Below are 17,130 nucleotides of genomic sequence, written 5' to 3' on the forward strand. Positions count from 1 at the left end.
CCAAAAGGGGGCGGGGCAATTTGTCAGAAATCTAATCACAAAAAAAAAGACCTTAAATCAGAGTCTTTTGGGGCGTGGGGGCACTTTAGTACTTATGTTATTTTACATATAAGTGCCAATGTTAAGCTCACCCAAGTGTCCCTTTAACTCATGATGCACAAACTGTTCTCTACATTCTATTTTATTTTGTTATTTTGCATGCTTTTATAAAGGACAATATTGTTGAGTGCTATTTTTCCTCATTAAAAAACTCAGACAAAAGTGTTGGTTTTTTTCGGGTGGGGTGGGCTGGAACGGATTAATGGGGTTTGATGGGGGAAAGATGATTTCAAGTGTGTTTTTTTGTTACAAGCATGGACAAGCAACACATTCAACTCTTATCTCAAGGCACCACTGTATTTCCCGTGGCTCGACAACTGATCTCTTGGGGCATACGGAATGAGGCTTCCATTCTGTTGGACATGTCGCAACACTCACTTAGAAACGTCATTGTCACTGCTTTTGACAAATTTGTCACATTCCAAACAGTTCAACGTGGAAGTGGCTGCACGCAATTGTGCAATTGCAGTCCGGCCTTGCCGCTCTCAGTTTTGCTTGCATTCCGGTCGCCAAGCGCTCAAGTGAGCTGAGGAGTGGCGGCCGGACGGGTTTCTCTGTTTTTTTTTTTCTTCTCCTGTCATGGAGGCTGACTTATGTAAGAGGGAGAGTCTTCCCGCCTGCGTGTTTTTGTTTTTCTCAATGAGCCAAATGTCTCCCCGCTGAGGCCTCACAGCCCGTCCACTAGGCCCCTTTCCTGGAAACTTCCAGCAGAGGCTACTCGGGACAGGCCCGCGGGTTGGGGGGTGGTGGTGGGGGTTGTGATGGTGTTTTGGGGGTGGGGGTGCATCTGGTCGGTAGTGGGTGTTCACTTCCAGCAAATCACATGACTGGTGACCCTAACATCCCAGCCACTCTCAGCGAGCGGTTCGTTTTCAGTCGTTGCATTTTTTTGTGGCATTAAAGCAAAGTTTTTTTGCGATCCTTATTGAGTGAATGTACACGTTATTCCACACCCAAAAACGTAATGGCTATTGTTCTCCCCACTTTTTTAACACTAATCTACTTCCATATTTCTCAGCCAATTCAAACCATTCCAACTTCAACATATTCCAAAAATTCACGCCATCCAGGGTGTTGTTTTTCTCATCCCTGAACTTCATAGTTTTCTAGAATCCCACATCCCCCCTCAAAAAAATTCTCTAGTCATTCGTAAGACATTCAACAAAAAAGTTGTCATCCTCCCTCCGTCCTTATTCATAAAATAATCGTACTTCATCCCCATCCATCCTCGTCATTTTAAAGCGCTTCCATCCTTACATTTCACCATTCCGTCCACCTCACCCCCCCCCTCCAAAAAAAAGAAAAAGCCTCCATGCATGACGCCGTGGGCTTCAAAAACATGATTTAAAGCTCATTAACTAGCTAATTTCCTATTCACATCCACTTACTAGCTGGGAGTATCTTGTGAGTGGATTTAATTGTTTACAACTGTTTAAGTGTCAACAAAGCATTTAGCTGCCAACACAACCACCGTCGGTCACCAGACTGACTGGCGATGTGTAAACTATTCATCAAAATGCCGAATAATCGGCCCGGCCGATAATCGGTCCATCCCTAGTACACGGGAAGCCCACACAAACCGATCTATACCTCCTCTGGACCTCTGAACACCCCAAGATCCACAAACTATCAGTCGTCAAAACACTACATGAATGCGCAACAATAATCACAGACGCGGAAGACAGAGTATTCACAGTGGGCAATAACCAAAGGAGCAGGAGAGGTCAAAAACTAAAATAGCACAGGGGGGGAACTGAAAAAACAAACAAATAACCAAGAAAACCGAGGCGTGGTAACGCTGACATATGTAGGAGGAGTCACAGAACGCATCCAAAGAGCAACGGAAAAAAATGCAACATAAACACACCCGTCAAGCCACACACAACACTCCGTCAAATACTGGTTCATCCCAAGGAGATGATACATCCAGAAAGCAAATGCAACACCGTATACGAAATACCACGTCGATCATGCAATAAAACATACATCTGGGAGACAGGGAGGAGCTTTATTACAAGAAAGAAGGAACATACGGTAAAATGAACGTGAGGGGACAGCAACTAAATAAACAAGAGCAATATAAGAAAAGGTACAACAGAAACACCACAAGTCAGCCATCACCCATCACTACAAAAGGGGATCTCACAGTATAGACTTGGGAAAAGGCCAGAATCGTCCGCACCGAAGACAAGAAACATCAGTGTTCATTCACTTTGTCAGAACGAAACTGATCCACTATTCTTATCTTTTGGCCACTTAAACAACTTTTGGCCTGAATGTGAACAATGCATCACCACACAGCGCCGAGGCATTTTGCCGAAAACCGCGATAAATAACACTGGCAAAGAACAGTTAACGGGACGATCAAAAATGCTGTACAATGGCGGACAACATCTGCATTTTTGCAGTTAAGAGCATCTCTATGGGTCTAATTATGAATCTGGGTGGACTGTGTTAAAAACAAATGAACTTATGCTTAAAATTGTTTTAGCCGTTATTATTACTCAAAAGATGGTTAGCTAAGTTTACTTCACACTTGATCCTTAAGCAGCCAAACCTCGATTTAGAAAGTCTCTGTAACTAATAGGCCTGTTTCAAATCTCCTGTTTATTGCGAACATTTTTGAAAAAGCCATAGCGCAACAACGTAATGATTACATGACCGCTAAGAATTGATTTGAACTTTTTCAATCAGGATTCAATATAGATAGATAGATAGATAGATAGATAGATAGATAAATAGACTTAATTAATTTCATTACAATTACTTTTTTTAACAATTTTTTTCCAACATGCATGAAAATAAAAGTGCTATCTTAATAGAGTAACTTGTGTTGGAAAAAAAACAGGAATATTAAGACCATCAAAAAATAAAGAGAAAATAAACTGAGCAAAACAGGATTACAATCAACCAGAGTTCCGTCTATGTGAAAGACCGGTCCGCCTATCCACCAATGACGGACGCCCATTTTGTAGCCGATACACGGGAAACTTAAAAAAATAAGCATAGTCAGAAGCCCATTTTTTCCCGTCTCTGTAACCGTCTATTTTCGCAAGCCCCCACCCCCTTGTGTGGTATCGATGCAAAGCTCCGCTTCTCTGCTTTCAGAAACTGTTGGAATTACATTGTTAGCACATGTAATGAAAAAAAAACATGTCATCTTTGTCACTTTCCTCTATGACGCACGCACGGCTTCCCCCGCGCCATAATATATGTGGTTTCGACAGATTTTTTTTTTTTTTTTTTTGTTGAAGTTGGTAGTCGGAAACGCTAATGGGAGCCCATATAAGATGATAGTTGAACCGGCCTATATGTGATTAATATATGTCCAACCAGACAAAATAACGGATAGACAGAAGATGGAAGGGTACCCTGGCTGTGGGCGGAAGGTGATGAACGGACCACAAATTTTTAGTAAAATGCCCAGCTCTGCAAATAACTAATACAACATTGGTGATATCTTACCTACGTGTTTGAAAAAAGATGAGGGGAAGTATAAACATATTTAGTCCTACCTCGGTGTAACACCCGTCTCATGTAGCTAATGTATTAACGCTCTTGTTTTTTAATCATCTTAGACTGTCAGAAATTTTAGACTGGGCTACACAATTTTAGACTGTGCTACATCCGTATATTTCATTATCATATCACAGTCTTTAGGAATATTAATATCTAATACCTTTCTAATTATAAGTCTTAGATATACTGTTAATAGATAGATGGATAGATAGATAGATAGATAGATAGAATAAAATTTAAATTTCTAAATCTAATTATAACAAAATAAGATTGATATACTGTTAGTTGATAGATGTTGGCCTATAGATAGATAGATAGAGAGACAGGCGGGCGGACGGATGGATGATGGATTGATTGATTAATATTTTTATGATTATGGATGGATGGACGAGCATCGATCGTAGTTTGTTTCCTCGTTTATTTTTGGACGTAATAATCAAGTTAGCAAATGAAAGCATCTCGTCGTCGAGCTGGAATGTGACGCGTGCAGGCCAGGGAGGAATGCCTCGACCACGCCCCCTCACCACGGCTCTCCCAATCAGAAAAGGTAGTCGGTTTCAGGGCACCCCCCGAGTGCCAACCGAAGAAAAACAACTCGTGGGCTATTTGACAAAATTCGTATTTATGTCATTTGGGTCTGGGGTGGACTTTTTGCGCATGGGAGCAAAGTGTAGCTTCGAGGCGCGGGTGTTTTGGGGGCCTTGGAAGCGCGTCCGGCCGATGTTGTTTATGTGTAGTAAGGGGGGGCTTGAAACCGACCTGGCTTGCCCCATTTCCTCGCTTGTTTTCCTCGTCCGCTCGTTTGCGCCTGCTGGATTCTACTCCATGTTGACGACGCCGCCGCCGCTGGCGCCGCTGCTGCAAAGGTGACGACTTGGCGGCCACGGGAAGACGAGGAAGCCCCGCCACAACATAGCCCGCTCGCTCGCTAGCATCTCCGCCTATCAAAAGCCGTCTCCGGAGAGCGGTTCCGAGTTCAGTTCGTTTCTTCTCCGAACGAAAAAGAAGAAGAAAAAAAAAAAGTAAAAGGGTTGAGGGAAAAAGACAGACAGCGGGACAGGAAGACTGCAGACAAGCCAAGCAAGCGGGTCCGAGAGACGCGCTAGTGACAGGCGAGCTCGGCGAACCATCGGCTGGGTCGGAACCGTGAAGATTGAAGCCAATGAGGGGTGCCCGCCAGTGCCCGGGGACAGGATTTGAGGATTTTGAGGGCTCTGTAATTGTCCGATGGAAAGTTCTGTTATCACCCAAGTGCACAAAGAAGACGTCCAAGTGTCCCCCAAAACAGGTGAGATTACTTTTGGCCTGCTCGGAACATCCTTCTTTGCGGTTACATCTCGGTTGTTGTTGTCCCGCCACAGCGAATCAGTGTGCGCTTGCTTGACAGTTGGACGCCTTTGCTCGAAAACAAACAACAACAACACCACTAAACAAAACATCACAAGCAGATATGGCATTTAGAATTCAAGTCGCTAAAAGCAATCCAACTCTCACGTTTAATGGAGAAAATAAAAATGCCGCTTGTTCTCCGTTTATGTTTGCGTCACATTTAAAAGTGAAGTTGGAACTTTAGATTCTCAAAATGGAAACGTCTCTGTTGTTGTTTGATTATCGCCGCTGGAGTTTGGTGGCCAAGAAACAAAAGCTGCTCGCGTATTTGTGAGTGTCAGGTTGCAGCTTGTTTGGCAGCAGCCCTTCATTTTCCCACTAGCAGGAAAAACACGAGTGCACAACAACATGCTTGCTTTTCTCCCTTTTTCGAACTTCACTCGGCAGTTTGCTTCGCATTCGGGTGGGGGGAGGCTTGGTTTTTGTGTGTTTGCATAACGCCAACATGCACCGTAAATAATCTCGGTACTGCGCTGGAGAATGTGTAAGGGGGGGCGGGGGTGCGTGCTGACAGCGGAATGTTGCAACCCCCGGCCCCCGCACACGCCCAAAAATAAAAGACACAATTAACAGTGCCAATTATGTTGCTTTAGGAGATGAGGTCAATGAGCAGATCAATTCACAAATCGTGAATTGGGAAAAAAAAAGCCTGTGTATGTGGGTAGGTGAGTCCTTGAGGGGCTTTTGTTTGGGTGTGTGGATCAACAAATGAGGATCAGCGCTGTTTGTCTCTTCGAAAATGGAGTTGTGTAACACCGCTGTAAGTCTTCATTCTGCCGAGCAAGAACACATTCGGACTTTCCGAGCTGCCCTGGCACACTTTTGGCCTGTTTATCATCAGTTCCTCTTTCTAGGAAGCTCGACGATCTGTTGGAACCGTCCAACATCACAGGGATGTGATCCCCAGTGTTGTTGTTGTGACTTTCGGCTTAAACAAAACTTAAAGCCAGAGCGCATGGAGGTGTGACCAATGGACCGACCGACCACCAGGCACCCTCGAAAAGGCCTCTGAATGTTTTCTGTCTGTGGACGGTAGTGCTGTGAAGTGAGTGTGGGTTTTCCCGCCCTTCGTGATTATATAACCTGTGCCGGCCATTTCCAGCAGCAGCAGCAGCAGCAGCAGCAGCAGCAGAGGCATAAAAGCAGATTTCACGCAGGCTCTGTTATCTTGCACACAGACAGGCCACTGATGCTCCTATTTGCAAAAGTCACAAGCTCGCCCTCATAAGCAAAGTTGATTAACCATCAAATTAATCAACAACTATTTTGATAATTGAGGAATCGTTTCAAGACTTTGTTGAAGTTTCAGCCTCTCAGCAGTAAATATTCTCGCCCTCCGTGAAAGCGGACTGATTATATTTGCGTTTCATCATCAATGAGACATTTGCAAACAGCTGCTTTTGCTTTGGAAAAGAGTGATTAGCTCTTTTGCCAATTTTGTGACTTGATACGAACCAAACCAGGAACTGAATCTGTACGAATGAATACGTTCATTCAGTACATTGTTTGTGTATTTTCTGCACCATCAATTTGAAATAATGCCTTGTTTTTTAATAAAGGGATGGAGATACAGTGGCACCTCTACTTACTACTTACAAATTTCTTAAGAACATTTTTTAAGTAGAGACGTGTTTTCCATGTAAATGCCCTAATACGTTCCAAGCTCCCCAAAATTCAGACATAAATGTTTTATAAAGCATGAAAATGCATCAAAACATGTAACAAATACATGTTACAATTAGATTGTTGCACAATAAATGAGAGATGTGCATAATGTGAAAAATAAACCTTTTACCTTTTAATTGCTGTCCTCATCGCTTTTTGCCCTCATTGGTTCATGTTCTCTCTCAGAAGTGATTTTAGTCTTGCGTTTTGTAAACAACTGATTTAATAACGTGGCGTCTGTCGAGACATTACGGTCCTATTCTTTGGCGAGATCAACCAAACGCATCCCTTTTTCATACTTTTCTATTATCTCTTGCTTTGTTTGTATGGACAGAAAAAACGATTTTGTCCTTTTTTTTCTTTTCCTTGTTTCTAATTCACTAAAGCTATTAGAACACCTCATGGCCCGAGGGGCGAATGACGAGGACGCTGCATAGACATATTTATCATATATATATATATATATATATATCTACTTGTCTATCCACACACATAGACACATACGGCAGAGGTCCCTCTTAGCCAATGGGATGCCAAGAAGATGCTATGTAATAGCCAATGGCAGAGCAGCTATGAGTATGTTGCGTTCAGGAAACTCTGGAGCTGCGAGTAGCAGCCCATACTGCGAGTATCAGCCCATACTTTTCGTATCCTGAAATTTCTTTTGTAACAAGAGGCAATATTTTTCTATTGATCGAAAATTTCGTATGAAGAGACGTCCGTAAGTAGAGGTACCACATATATATATAGCGGAAAAAATCAATGCCTCACTCGATTATTAAAATAATGGTTAGTTGCAGCTATAAAATGACACTCATAAGTCAAGACCTTCCGTTAAATGTTAGGCAAGCCCTCTCTTTGTTCATTTTTAAAACTTAAAACTTCAGCATTTTTAAAGCATCTTAGGACATGTTTTTATTCTATGGCGTTTGACTTAGTATGAGACTCGTCATTGTTCTAGTGTTTGATTGTGTGTGCTGGATTTGTGTTAGTGTTAATGAATTGATACATTGATTGATTAATTATTTGGTTGATTGATTAGGTAATTGGATAATAATTATTAATTTATATGATTAATTTATTGTTTTCACTGTCTTTATTGTATGACGTATATTTTGACTCATTGTACAGCGCTTTGTATGCAATGATTGGAACGATGATTGTTTTAGAATGCTATATAAATGAAGTTGACTTGAGGGATCTCAAAATTTGCCCCTCCATTTTGATTCCCCACATTTTTCATGTATGTGTGGTATTTATTTGCACAATACAAACAAGATCAATATAATTACATAACACTGGCATACCAACGGTTTGTGCAGGTGAGATACGGAAACCTGGCGGGATTCATAAGATCAAGCGCCTCATTATGCATTTCCAGAAAAATACTGTAAACATTCAGCTCGGAAAAAATGAAGAGCGCAAAACAACAATTGGCCTATCAACTTGTCATTTTTACACTTTTGCAAGACATCAGGAAGTGCAGAAAGAATCTGAATGGCTAATGTGAACATTTGTCATGAAATCCTGCATTTGGTCAAATTTCAAATACAACAAGTTTGCCAAAACACATCATGATGTAGAGAGGCACTGTAAAGTGATGCAGCTTTGGAAAACATAAGGAGACCAAAAGCACATTGGACCTTAATTTGGTGTTTAGAGCATTTTTTCATTTTCTGAAGAGAAATGCATATTTTACTTTCCGTAAACATACCGAAGCCTGCAACTACCCATTAGTTTAATACGTAAACAAATAGTGTTATGATTTCTTTTTTTAGTTAATCGTTGAATTGGATGGATCGTTGGATAAGAAAAAAAACATTTATTCATTGAAAAAAATTGAAATGATTTCAAATTGAAAGTGCATGAAATGCACAAACACAAACTGATGATAGTTCGTCACTGGTTTTGGCCGTAATATACATCAGAAACACGGCAAAAATGTGCGTCATTGTCTTCCAAAGTAGAAGCAGATGTCTTATTTTGAACACAAAGATAGTCAGTCGGCTTTTCTGGAGGACTACAAAAATATCGGAGAATATTTACTGTTGAGAAGATGAAGTTCCGACGATTTGGAAAATTGTTGCTTTAATTTAAACGAGGTCTTGTAACATTTAATCAATTAATAGAATAATTGTGGGTTAATTTGATCATCTATGGTTTGATTAATTGTTGCACGTCTACATGGATCTATAAATAGAAAAACTGAATCATTTTCACAGTGGTGCCCTCATTGATTTCCTGAAGTTTACATACAAATACAAAAATAAACTACATGCAGTGTAGGGACAACATAAATAAAGCAATTAAGAAAAATGGTGTGTGACGTTCATTAAGTTTTTGTTTTGTTAAACTTGCTCTCAGAAAATGATGATTTTCGAATTTGACTGCAATGACATTTGAGTGTAATCAATTCTTTCCTCTGTTGGGCGCGCGTGCGTGCGTGGCAGGCCAGGTGAGCCGCTCGGCCCTGAAGCAGCCTCGGAGTTGTAACATCTTCAAAGCGCTCTTCTGCTGCCTGCAAGCTCGGGATGGGCCCAAAGTACCGCCGCCGCCGCCGCCGCTGCTGCCGCCTTCCCAGCAGGCCTTGCTGGAGGCGCAGGAAAATGGGGCGGTTGTCAAGGTAACCCCGTTTGCATTCCACGTACGCTCGCTTCAGTAGGGTCAAAGTCTCACAACAAACACTCGACCAACCCGATGTGAGCCGCTGTGTATAAAATCTTGCCTGTACAAATCTGATCGGGAACTGGTAAAATATGTAGTAGGAAAAAAAAAAAAAATGGGGATGATATAGCAGCATGCGTGGAGCCCGCTCGCTGTGCGGCCCCAATTTATGTCGCATGGAGCGCTTGCTCATTGCTTAGCTAAAGAAAGAATGTTGTGTTGTAATCTACGATATGCACGTTATATAACATGAGAATAAGTCATGTTGGCCTGGCGGCAGACCAAGAAAGCTCAGAGGGGGAGAAATGATTCCCATGTCATGTACAGTATGTTACTGATGGATTGCCATAAATAGCTGGAAGTCAGTTGCGCTAATTCTAGGGGCTAATTCTAATAGCAATAGGCTGATGTTTTTTTTTTCAAGGCCAGTACTGATTCGTAGTAGTAGTCGCTGTGGCCAATAGTCGGCTGTGCAATTAATCGAAATTCAATTACAATTACGATTATTGCACCCCACGATTACAAAATTGGCATAGTCGTAAAAAACAATTATTAATATACATTTATATCTAATGTACTATGTTTGTTTACACAAGGAAATCATACTATATACATTTGCACTTTTAAAAAAAATGTATAATAACAAATTTTATAAATTTTGTTTCGTCCAAAAGAAACTAACATAAGTATAGTGTTTCAAATAAATTTATTTGACTTTATATTTTTTACGTTTTAAACATTTTCTTGTTTTGTACCGAAAAATAAATGATCGTTTGAATAATCGTGATTTCAATAATTACTAAAATAATCATGATTAATATTTTTTTCATAATCGAGCAGCCCTTTCCAGTAGACAATATTTGGAGCTGATATTCATTTGCAGTAAAATGGAACATATTGGCGTCAATTTTTTTCTAATATATAATACATCTGCTTACTACACAGCTTTTCAGATTTGCATGTGTTAAATGTTAATGTTGTGTTAATGTTTTTTTTAATCTTATACAATGTACATCTTCATTTTATAATTCAACCAAAAAGTGCAGCAAGCTTCCAGTCTCTGCAGCATGTCTTAGAAAGTTCAATGAAAACTTCAACAAATAAGTAGCACCCTGAAGTTTTTGAGAATAAATAAAGTTTTCCCAGATGCCAATACCACTGAAATGTTGATCTTTCGCTTATCTTCACTTATCTCGGCGTGGTAAACACATACTGGTGTGTTTAACTCATCAACATGTCATTACTTCTGTACTGTCATGGTGTCAATTAGGGTGGATTGATACTGTTACCATAATAATAATAATAATAATAATAATGATAATATAAACATATAAACATAATAAAAAATGGAAATAAGTAGTTGCCTGAAATTGATCCATTTTTAAATTGATCTGTTATCACCCGTCAGATATCAATGCCAATGTCAATAATCGACCTGGCCGATAATCGGTCTATCCCTCGAATCTACATACACAAACCATCAGTTCAGTAACAAAGTTTTTTGGGTTATTTAATTCAGGTTGTATGGAAGGAGGCCACAAATTAGCCAAAAATTACATTATGGAAATAGACAAAAAGAAGGACTTTAGTCAGCTCTGGCAGGCAGAAGTTTTAGTTTTTATCAACATTTCCAAATGAAAGAAATATTTACATTTACACACACTTCACTTTTTTAACATTTAATGCTGAACTGTCGTGTGTGTTACTTTTGTTGCACTCTCAAATAATTACTGTGCAAAAAAAAACCCACATCTTTTGTTGCTCGAAAAAGTGAGCTGATGTAAAGGGTATGGAAATAAATCTTCAACAACTGGTACTCTAGTTGTGTAATTCTACTTCTCACTCAATCAACATCAGATACAGTCATTTAAATCAGGGGTCTCAAACTCGTGGGCTGGGGGCCATTTTCGGCTCACTGGATGATATTTTACGGCCCCCTACTTGACATCAAAGTTTAATGTTTGTGCCGCCCCCACGTTTTTTGAGTGTCGTTTCCCTGGTGTTTCGTATGGTTTTATTTTTATATACATTTTTTTAATCACTTTTCGGCTGCCTTATCTCAGTCTCATGACAGCTTTTGGCGGTGTTAAAGATTGAGTAGATTTTTGGGAATACATGAACACCTTTTTTGTGGAATAGTTGATGCGGCCCAGACTCAATCTCCATAAAAGTTGAGCTTGACACCCCCAATTTAAATCAATATCAAAGCAAATCGTAACCTAAAGAACAGATGTCAAATTGAATGGCAACCTAGAGTCAAAATCAAATTGAATCATGAAGTTCTTGACAAACCCACAAAATCACACACATACAGGCGTCAGATGGCTGAGACGCATGCGTGTGCTAATAGCATTAAAAACTGTTTGTGTGTCGTCAGTGGTGCGACGTCCGCCTCCTGCCCGAGGTGACCGCCCGTGACCAAGGGAAGATCTGCGTGGTCATCGATCTGGACGAGACGCTGGTGCACAGCTCCTTCAAGGTGGGGAACGATCGTTCGTTTGTTCGTTCATTTTGGCCCTCATTCCAGGTGAGACACTGCCCAGACTGATTGCCAGTCGATAGCAAACGAGCGTGCCAATTTAGTATTCCATGAAGCTAACGTTGTTCTATGTTATGGTGGTCCAGTAATCCCCACTCCATTACGTGGGTTACGTTGTAGACCCCCCCCCCCCCACGATAACTGAAAATCCACCTTATTGAAATACACCCTCAGCATTTTTTTTTTTAACATTTACCGTACTTTTATTTAGGTCTTTAAACATCCTTTACTTTTTTTTTACTTTTCTTTTTTTTATTTAGTTTTTATGCGACCATAACACATAAACATAAAACATCCTTTTCAAACAGTAAAAACACATTTCAATCACATTTCAATCACATTTTATTTATATAGCACTTTTCATACATAAAAATGCAACTCAAAGTGCTTTAAAACATTCAAAGCAAAACATAGAATTATCTTCAATCAAAAGAAAAGATAAATTATTTAAAAGTTGTTGAAAGCCAAACTAAAAAGGTGTGTCTTGAGCTTCCTCTTAAAAAAAAATTTAAACATGTATTGAGAGAGAGCACAAGAGCAATGGATGGCACAAAAATATTGTACAAACGATAGAAAAAAAAAACGTAGTAACAACTATATTAACACTTAAAGCGGAAGTCACGCCAAACATATTTTTTTTCAAGAATATGTTCCCAGCAGGCCCACTAGTTGAAACACGGCATTCTGATTAATTTTGCATTTGTGGAATATAAATTACGCAGCAAAATGCACCATATCTGGGGGCAGCCATTTTGTCTTCTGTCGACTGAAAATGACATCACAACTGCTCAAAACGACCAATCACGGCTCAGATGCAGAAAAAAGATTTTTTCGTTGTGAGCAGTTGTGATGTCATTTTCAGTCGACAGAGGACAAAATGGCCGCCCCCAGAGATGTCTAAAAACGAGTGGATTAACACTTATTCCACAAACGCAATATTTATCAGAATGCTGTGTTTCAACTAGTGGGCTTTCATAGAACATATTCTTGAAAAAAATATGTTCGGGTTGAATCTGCAATCACCTATTTGTGTATTTTTTTTTTCAATACAGTGGAGTCCTGCAAACGGTTTTGCATAGTCATATTTGAAATCTGTTTCAATAATTTTAAATTATTGTTTTTCGTGGAAAATGCATATGGAATGTTTAGCAGAGTTTTTTGAAGATTTCTGCAGAGTTCTCCTATTTTTTTTTTTTTTCCCAGCACTGACTGCATTTGAGCGCTCTGAATATATATTAATAAATCACCTCCTCTTGCAAATCCCAAAGAATATTTCCCAAATGACTGCACGTGCGTGCAGCCTGGAGTGAAATGTCCTGTTATTTACAGCGGCGGCAGCAGTACGGCATGTAAGCGAGCGCTTACGTAACGTCATGTGCCCGTACGCGTGCGCCCGCGCGCTTCGTGGACGCCTGGCGCACGCACCGACCGAACATCTCCCTTCTCTGTTTCCGCTCCAGCCAATCAGCAACGCAGACTTCATCGTGCCCGTGGAGATCGAGGGGACCACACACCAGGTAAGCGGCCGCACTGCGTGTGAGCCTGTGCGCCGGCGCTGATGTGTTTGCAGCGAGCAGAAGGGACCTCGCCAGTGCGGCGGCGACCTCTGCTGGCCAGATTTTGAACAAGGACTCACGGCAGGAAGGGAACTCAGTCGTTTCACGTTCTCAATTGCGACGCCCGACACGTTCACGGTGGAAGACGGTTAAGAACAAAAGCTGCCTGGCATTTTGTGGAAAAGTCCTGCGATGCCGGTGAGGCGTCTGTGTGGGCCTCTGCCTGGTTCAAGTAATCCAGGATAGGCTGGTTAACACTGGCACGGCCTATTCTTGATTACTTGTTTCAGGAAGTGGCCATTAGCGGCTAACCTGGGGTTTGTTCGAGCCATCCGTCCCTTTTCCATAGCACTTCTCCTCATTCGGATCACGGCCAAGCTGGAGCCACCCAATCACAGGGCACGTACAGACAGACTCTCGTACTCTCGTACTACATTCGTACTCTCACCTGCGGACTACTGCGGTAACTAAAGGCACATGCGCTAATCACTCGTCCAACGTGCTGACAGAAAGAAAGAATTGGATTCATTATTCTGATTATTATTCCCCCAAAGGGAGATTACACTCTGGTGCATATTTTACATTTTGCGTTGCACGCCACACATGCAGTCATGTAATCGACCACATATGCTTTGTAACGCTACTTAGGTCGAATTTTCAGGTGTACGTACTTGGTGATTTATATCCCTGCCAACTTTCACATTTACACCGTTCCATTTCCTGTATAAAATGTTTACTTTTACTTCGATGTCCAAGAAATTGTTGGTTGACGTAATGCCTGAAGCGCCGAGTAGAGAGCGGAAGAATAATTTTGCCTGTAGGGAAGTCTGGAAATCTTTATATGCACGCACAGCTGGTGTTTACATATCCCTCTCTTATTCAATAATTTTACTTCCAGTTAGGGCTGTAGATAACGATTATTTTAATCATTCATTAATCTGTCAATTGTTTTTTTGATTAATTGATGAATCTGATTTAAAAAACATTTTAATTTCTATCCCTTTATTGGAAAAACAGGAAATTATTTCAAAATGGCAGTGCCGAATAGAGAGACTGATTTGTTTTATTCAGAGCCAATTCAGATACGGATTAGTAGTCAATGAGACCGATATTTAGAGCTGATATTTATTTTCAGTAAAAGGGAAAAATATTGGTGTCAAAAAAAAAAAAAAAATACACTCCAACTCTTTGTTAAAATGTATTAAGTACGTTTATTGAGCAATTTAATAGATTTGAAATATTTATTTATTTATTTTTTTTTTTTAAATCTTCGATAATCTCAATCTTTGTTTTACTTTGTAACATTCTAACAAGAAGTTCAGGGACCTACCAGGGTCATCAGCATGTCTTAAAAAGTTAAATGAAAACTTAAACAAATAAATGGCTCCCTATTGTTTTCCACAGTAAATAGTTTCCCAAAATTTCAAAATAACTAAAATGTTGAACTTTCACTTATGTATGTTTTAATTTCAAACAAAAACAAAAGGTGCAGAGGGTTCCATGGGTCATCACCGTCCCTTACAAAGTTAAGTGAAATTTTATATAAATAGTTCCGTGATGTTAACAGTTTTGAATTGATCTCTTATCGGCTAACATATTTTTGAATGAGGCTGATGCCATTTGCGGATATTTGTCAGCATACTTAATGCAAAAATGTAGCACATTGTTTTCCAGAGCTCCCGTCGCCCCGGAAGCGAGCGATGGCATTTCCCCGTGAGGAAGTCACGTGTTTACCGACGTGTACGCTGTGTGTTGGCAGGTGTACGTGCTCAAGAGGCCGTACGTGGACGAGTTCCTGCAGCGAATGGGCGAGCTGTTTGAGTGTGTGCTGTTCACCGCTAGTTTGGCCAAGGTACCTCGCGGACATCATTGCATCGCTAGCCTAATAGCATTCTGTGATTCTCAAAGTGTGCTACGTGAGCTCCCTCTGGTGGTATGCGAAAGAATCACTGGATTAAATGTTACAGTGCCTTGAATTTTTTTATTTATTTTTTTTTAATCCAGAACTACAGTGCGTGCAGTTTCATTTTAGTTTATCAGTTTGTTATATTTGTTATGTATAAAAAATCCAATCCAATGAAATATGTTGTGCGGAAATGGAGCGGAATGTGAATATTTACTTTGCAAGTCAATTTACCATGTGCGTCGCTTCATTTTCTTCCATTGCTTCTAAAATTTTAATTTAGGCTACTTTTCTCGCTCCTAGTAACAGATGTTGCTCGATCAATATGGGAGTGTTAGCCGTCAGGGTCCTCATTGGAGCTCCCTCACCTTTTCCCCCGACTCTCCACCAGTACGCCGACCCCGTGACGGACCTGCTGGACCAGTACAGCGTGTTCCGGGCTCGCCTCTTCCGGGAGTCGTGCGTCTTCCACCAGGGTTGCTACGTGAAAGACCTGAGCCGCCTGGGCCGAGACCTTCACAAGACGCTCATCTTGGACAATTCTCCCGCATCCTACATCTTTCACCCCAATAACGCGGTGGGTTCACAGTTCAAACCCTGCTCCCTGTCGGCATGGCACGGCAATTTGCTTTGGTTTCATGAATAAGAACGTCTAAGCATAAATCCGGAAAGCTTCTAGAATTGAACGTTGCGATATGCAAAGCACTGGAAAAAATTCAGCAACCCCTGCAAAATGTTGAGTTTCAGATTGATATTTCCAGTATGAGTAAAATGATATTTTGTTCTTCTATAACTCACTCACAACATAACTACCAAAATAGCAGTTTTTGTCAAGTAGGGCATTTATTTGCATAAAGTGAAAAATGGTCAAAATATCAAAACGTTTAGTTTCAAGTGAGAGAGCAAGCATGATTTTCTTTATTTTCATGAACGGTGTCAATCCTGTACAGCGCATTGTGTAACTCTGCGTGAAGGCGGGTTAGACCCAATATTGATTATTATTCTAGATGAGCGCAGGCCAGCAGATCTGAGCAGGCTGCGCCGCTGTGGGAGTGGTCACAGTCAACCTCAGTCATGGCCTCACAAAATGGCTCCTGACATTCCCTTCAAATGTGGCACACTTGTCTCGTGGTGAAGTCTGGACATGGCGGACGCACATCTGCGCCGTAAAGTGGGCACCTGGAGACCGCCGATGGTGCGCGTGTCGCCTATAGCTGAGACGTCCATTAGGATGAATTAAAAAAAATTGAATAATGCTGATTTTACTACTACTACTAATAATAATAATAATGAAGGGTTCAATAAATTGATTTCTACAATTATTCAGAGGGTTTGATTTCACATGTTTTTGAATGAAATAAGTTGTGTTCGACCAGCTGTCTATTCTGTCCCGACACTTGATCTGAGCAGGCCGAAGTTTACGTCGACTTTCTGCCACCAAATTCTCCCTCCGCCCGGTGCACCTCCTCTACTGCGCAGGCTTTCCCACCTTGGTGAAGACTAGTCTGCCAAATTGACAAACGCGCGCAGTGAGTCTTGTACGGACATGAAAATCAGGATCCGCCGGCATTTGCATTTGCGCTGTACCGCACATGAAAATATGACATAATATGTATAATATGTAGCATCGTGTTGTAATTTAACTTGATAGAGTCCAGGCACTGTGTCCGAATGTTCCGGACAATTTTTATTGCCACGCGGCATCTGTTCGGCTCCTTTACCCTCCTCCTGGTTTCCTGCATAGACTGCATCGGCGTAGTAATGATAAGTTGTTGTCATGAAAACATTCCGATCAT

General features: G+C 40.9%; 1 protein-coding gene across 1 annotated transcript in view; it reads left to right on the forward strand.

Annotated features, from left to right (window-relative positions):
* The first annotated feature begins 4,178 nt into the window (after nucleotides 1–4,178).
* ctdsp2 (CTD (carboxy-terminal domain, RNA polymerase II, polypeptide A) small phosphatase 2) overlaps nucleotides 4,179–17,130 on the forward strand; it is a 15,230-nt gene continuing 2,278 nt past the window's right edge. The window contains exons 1-6 of the mRNA XM_086032749.1: nucleotides 4,179–4,906; nucleotides 9,123–9,295; nucleotides 11,714–11,815; nucleotides 13,336–13,392; nucleotides 15,191–15,283; nucleotides 15,726–15,911. Coding sequence (XP_085888875.1) covers nucleotides 4,846–4,906; nucleotides 9,123–9,295; nucleotides 11,714–11,815; nucleotides 13,336–13,392; nucleotides 15,191–15,283; nucleotides 15,726–15,911 — 672 coding nt within the window. The 5' untranslated portion in view covers nucleotides 4,179–4,845. The remainder of the gene's footprint in view (nucleotides 4,907–9,122; nucleotides 9,296–11,713; nucleotides 11,816–13,335; nucleotides 13,393–15,190; nucleotides 15,284–15,725; nucleotides 15,912–17,130) is intronic.

This window comes from Filicampus tigris, chromosome 1 (genome assembly GCF_054856515.1).
Source record: "Filicampus tigris isolate MCC_2025a chromosome 1, RoL_Ftig_1.0, whole genome shotgun sequence".
Taxonomy (NCBI): domain Eukaryota; kingdom Metazoa; phylum Chordata; class Actinopteri; order Syngnathiformes; family Syngnathidae; genus Filicampus; species Filicampus tigris.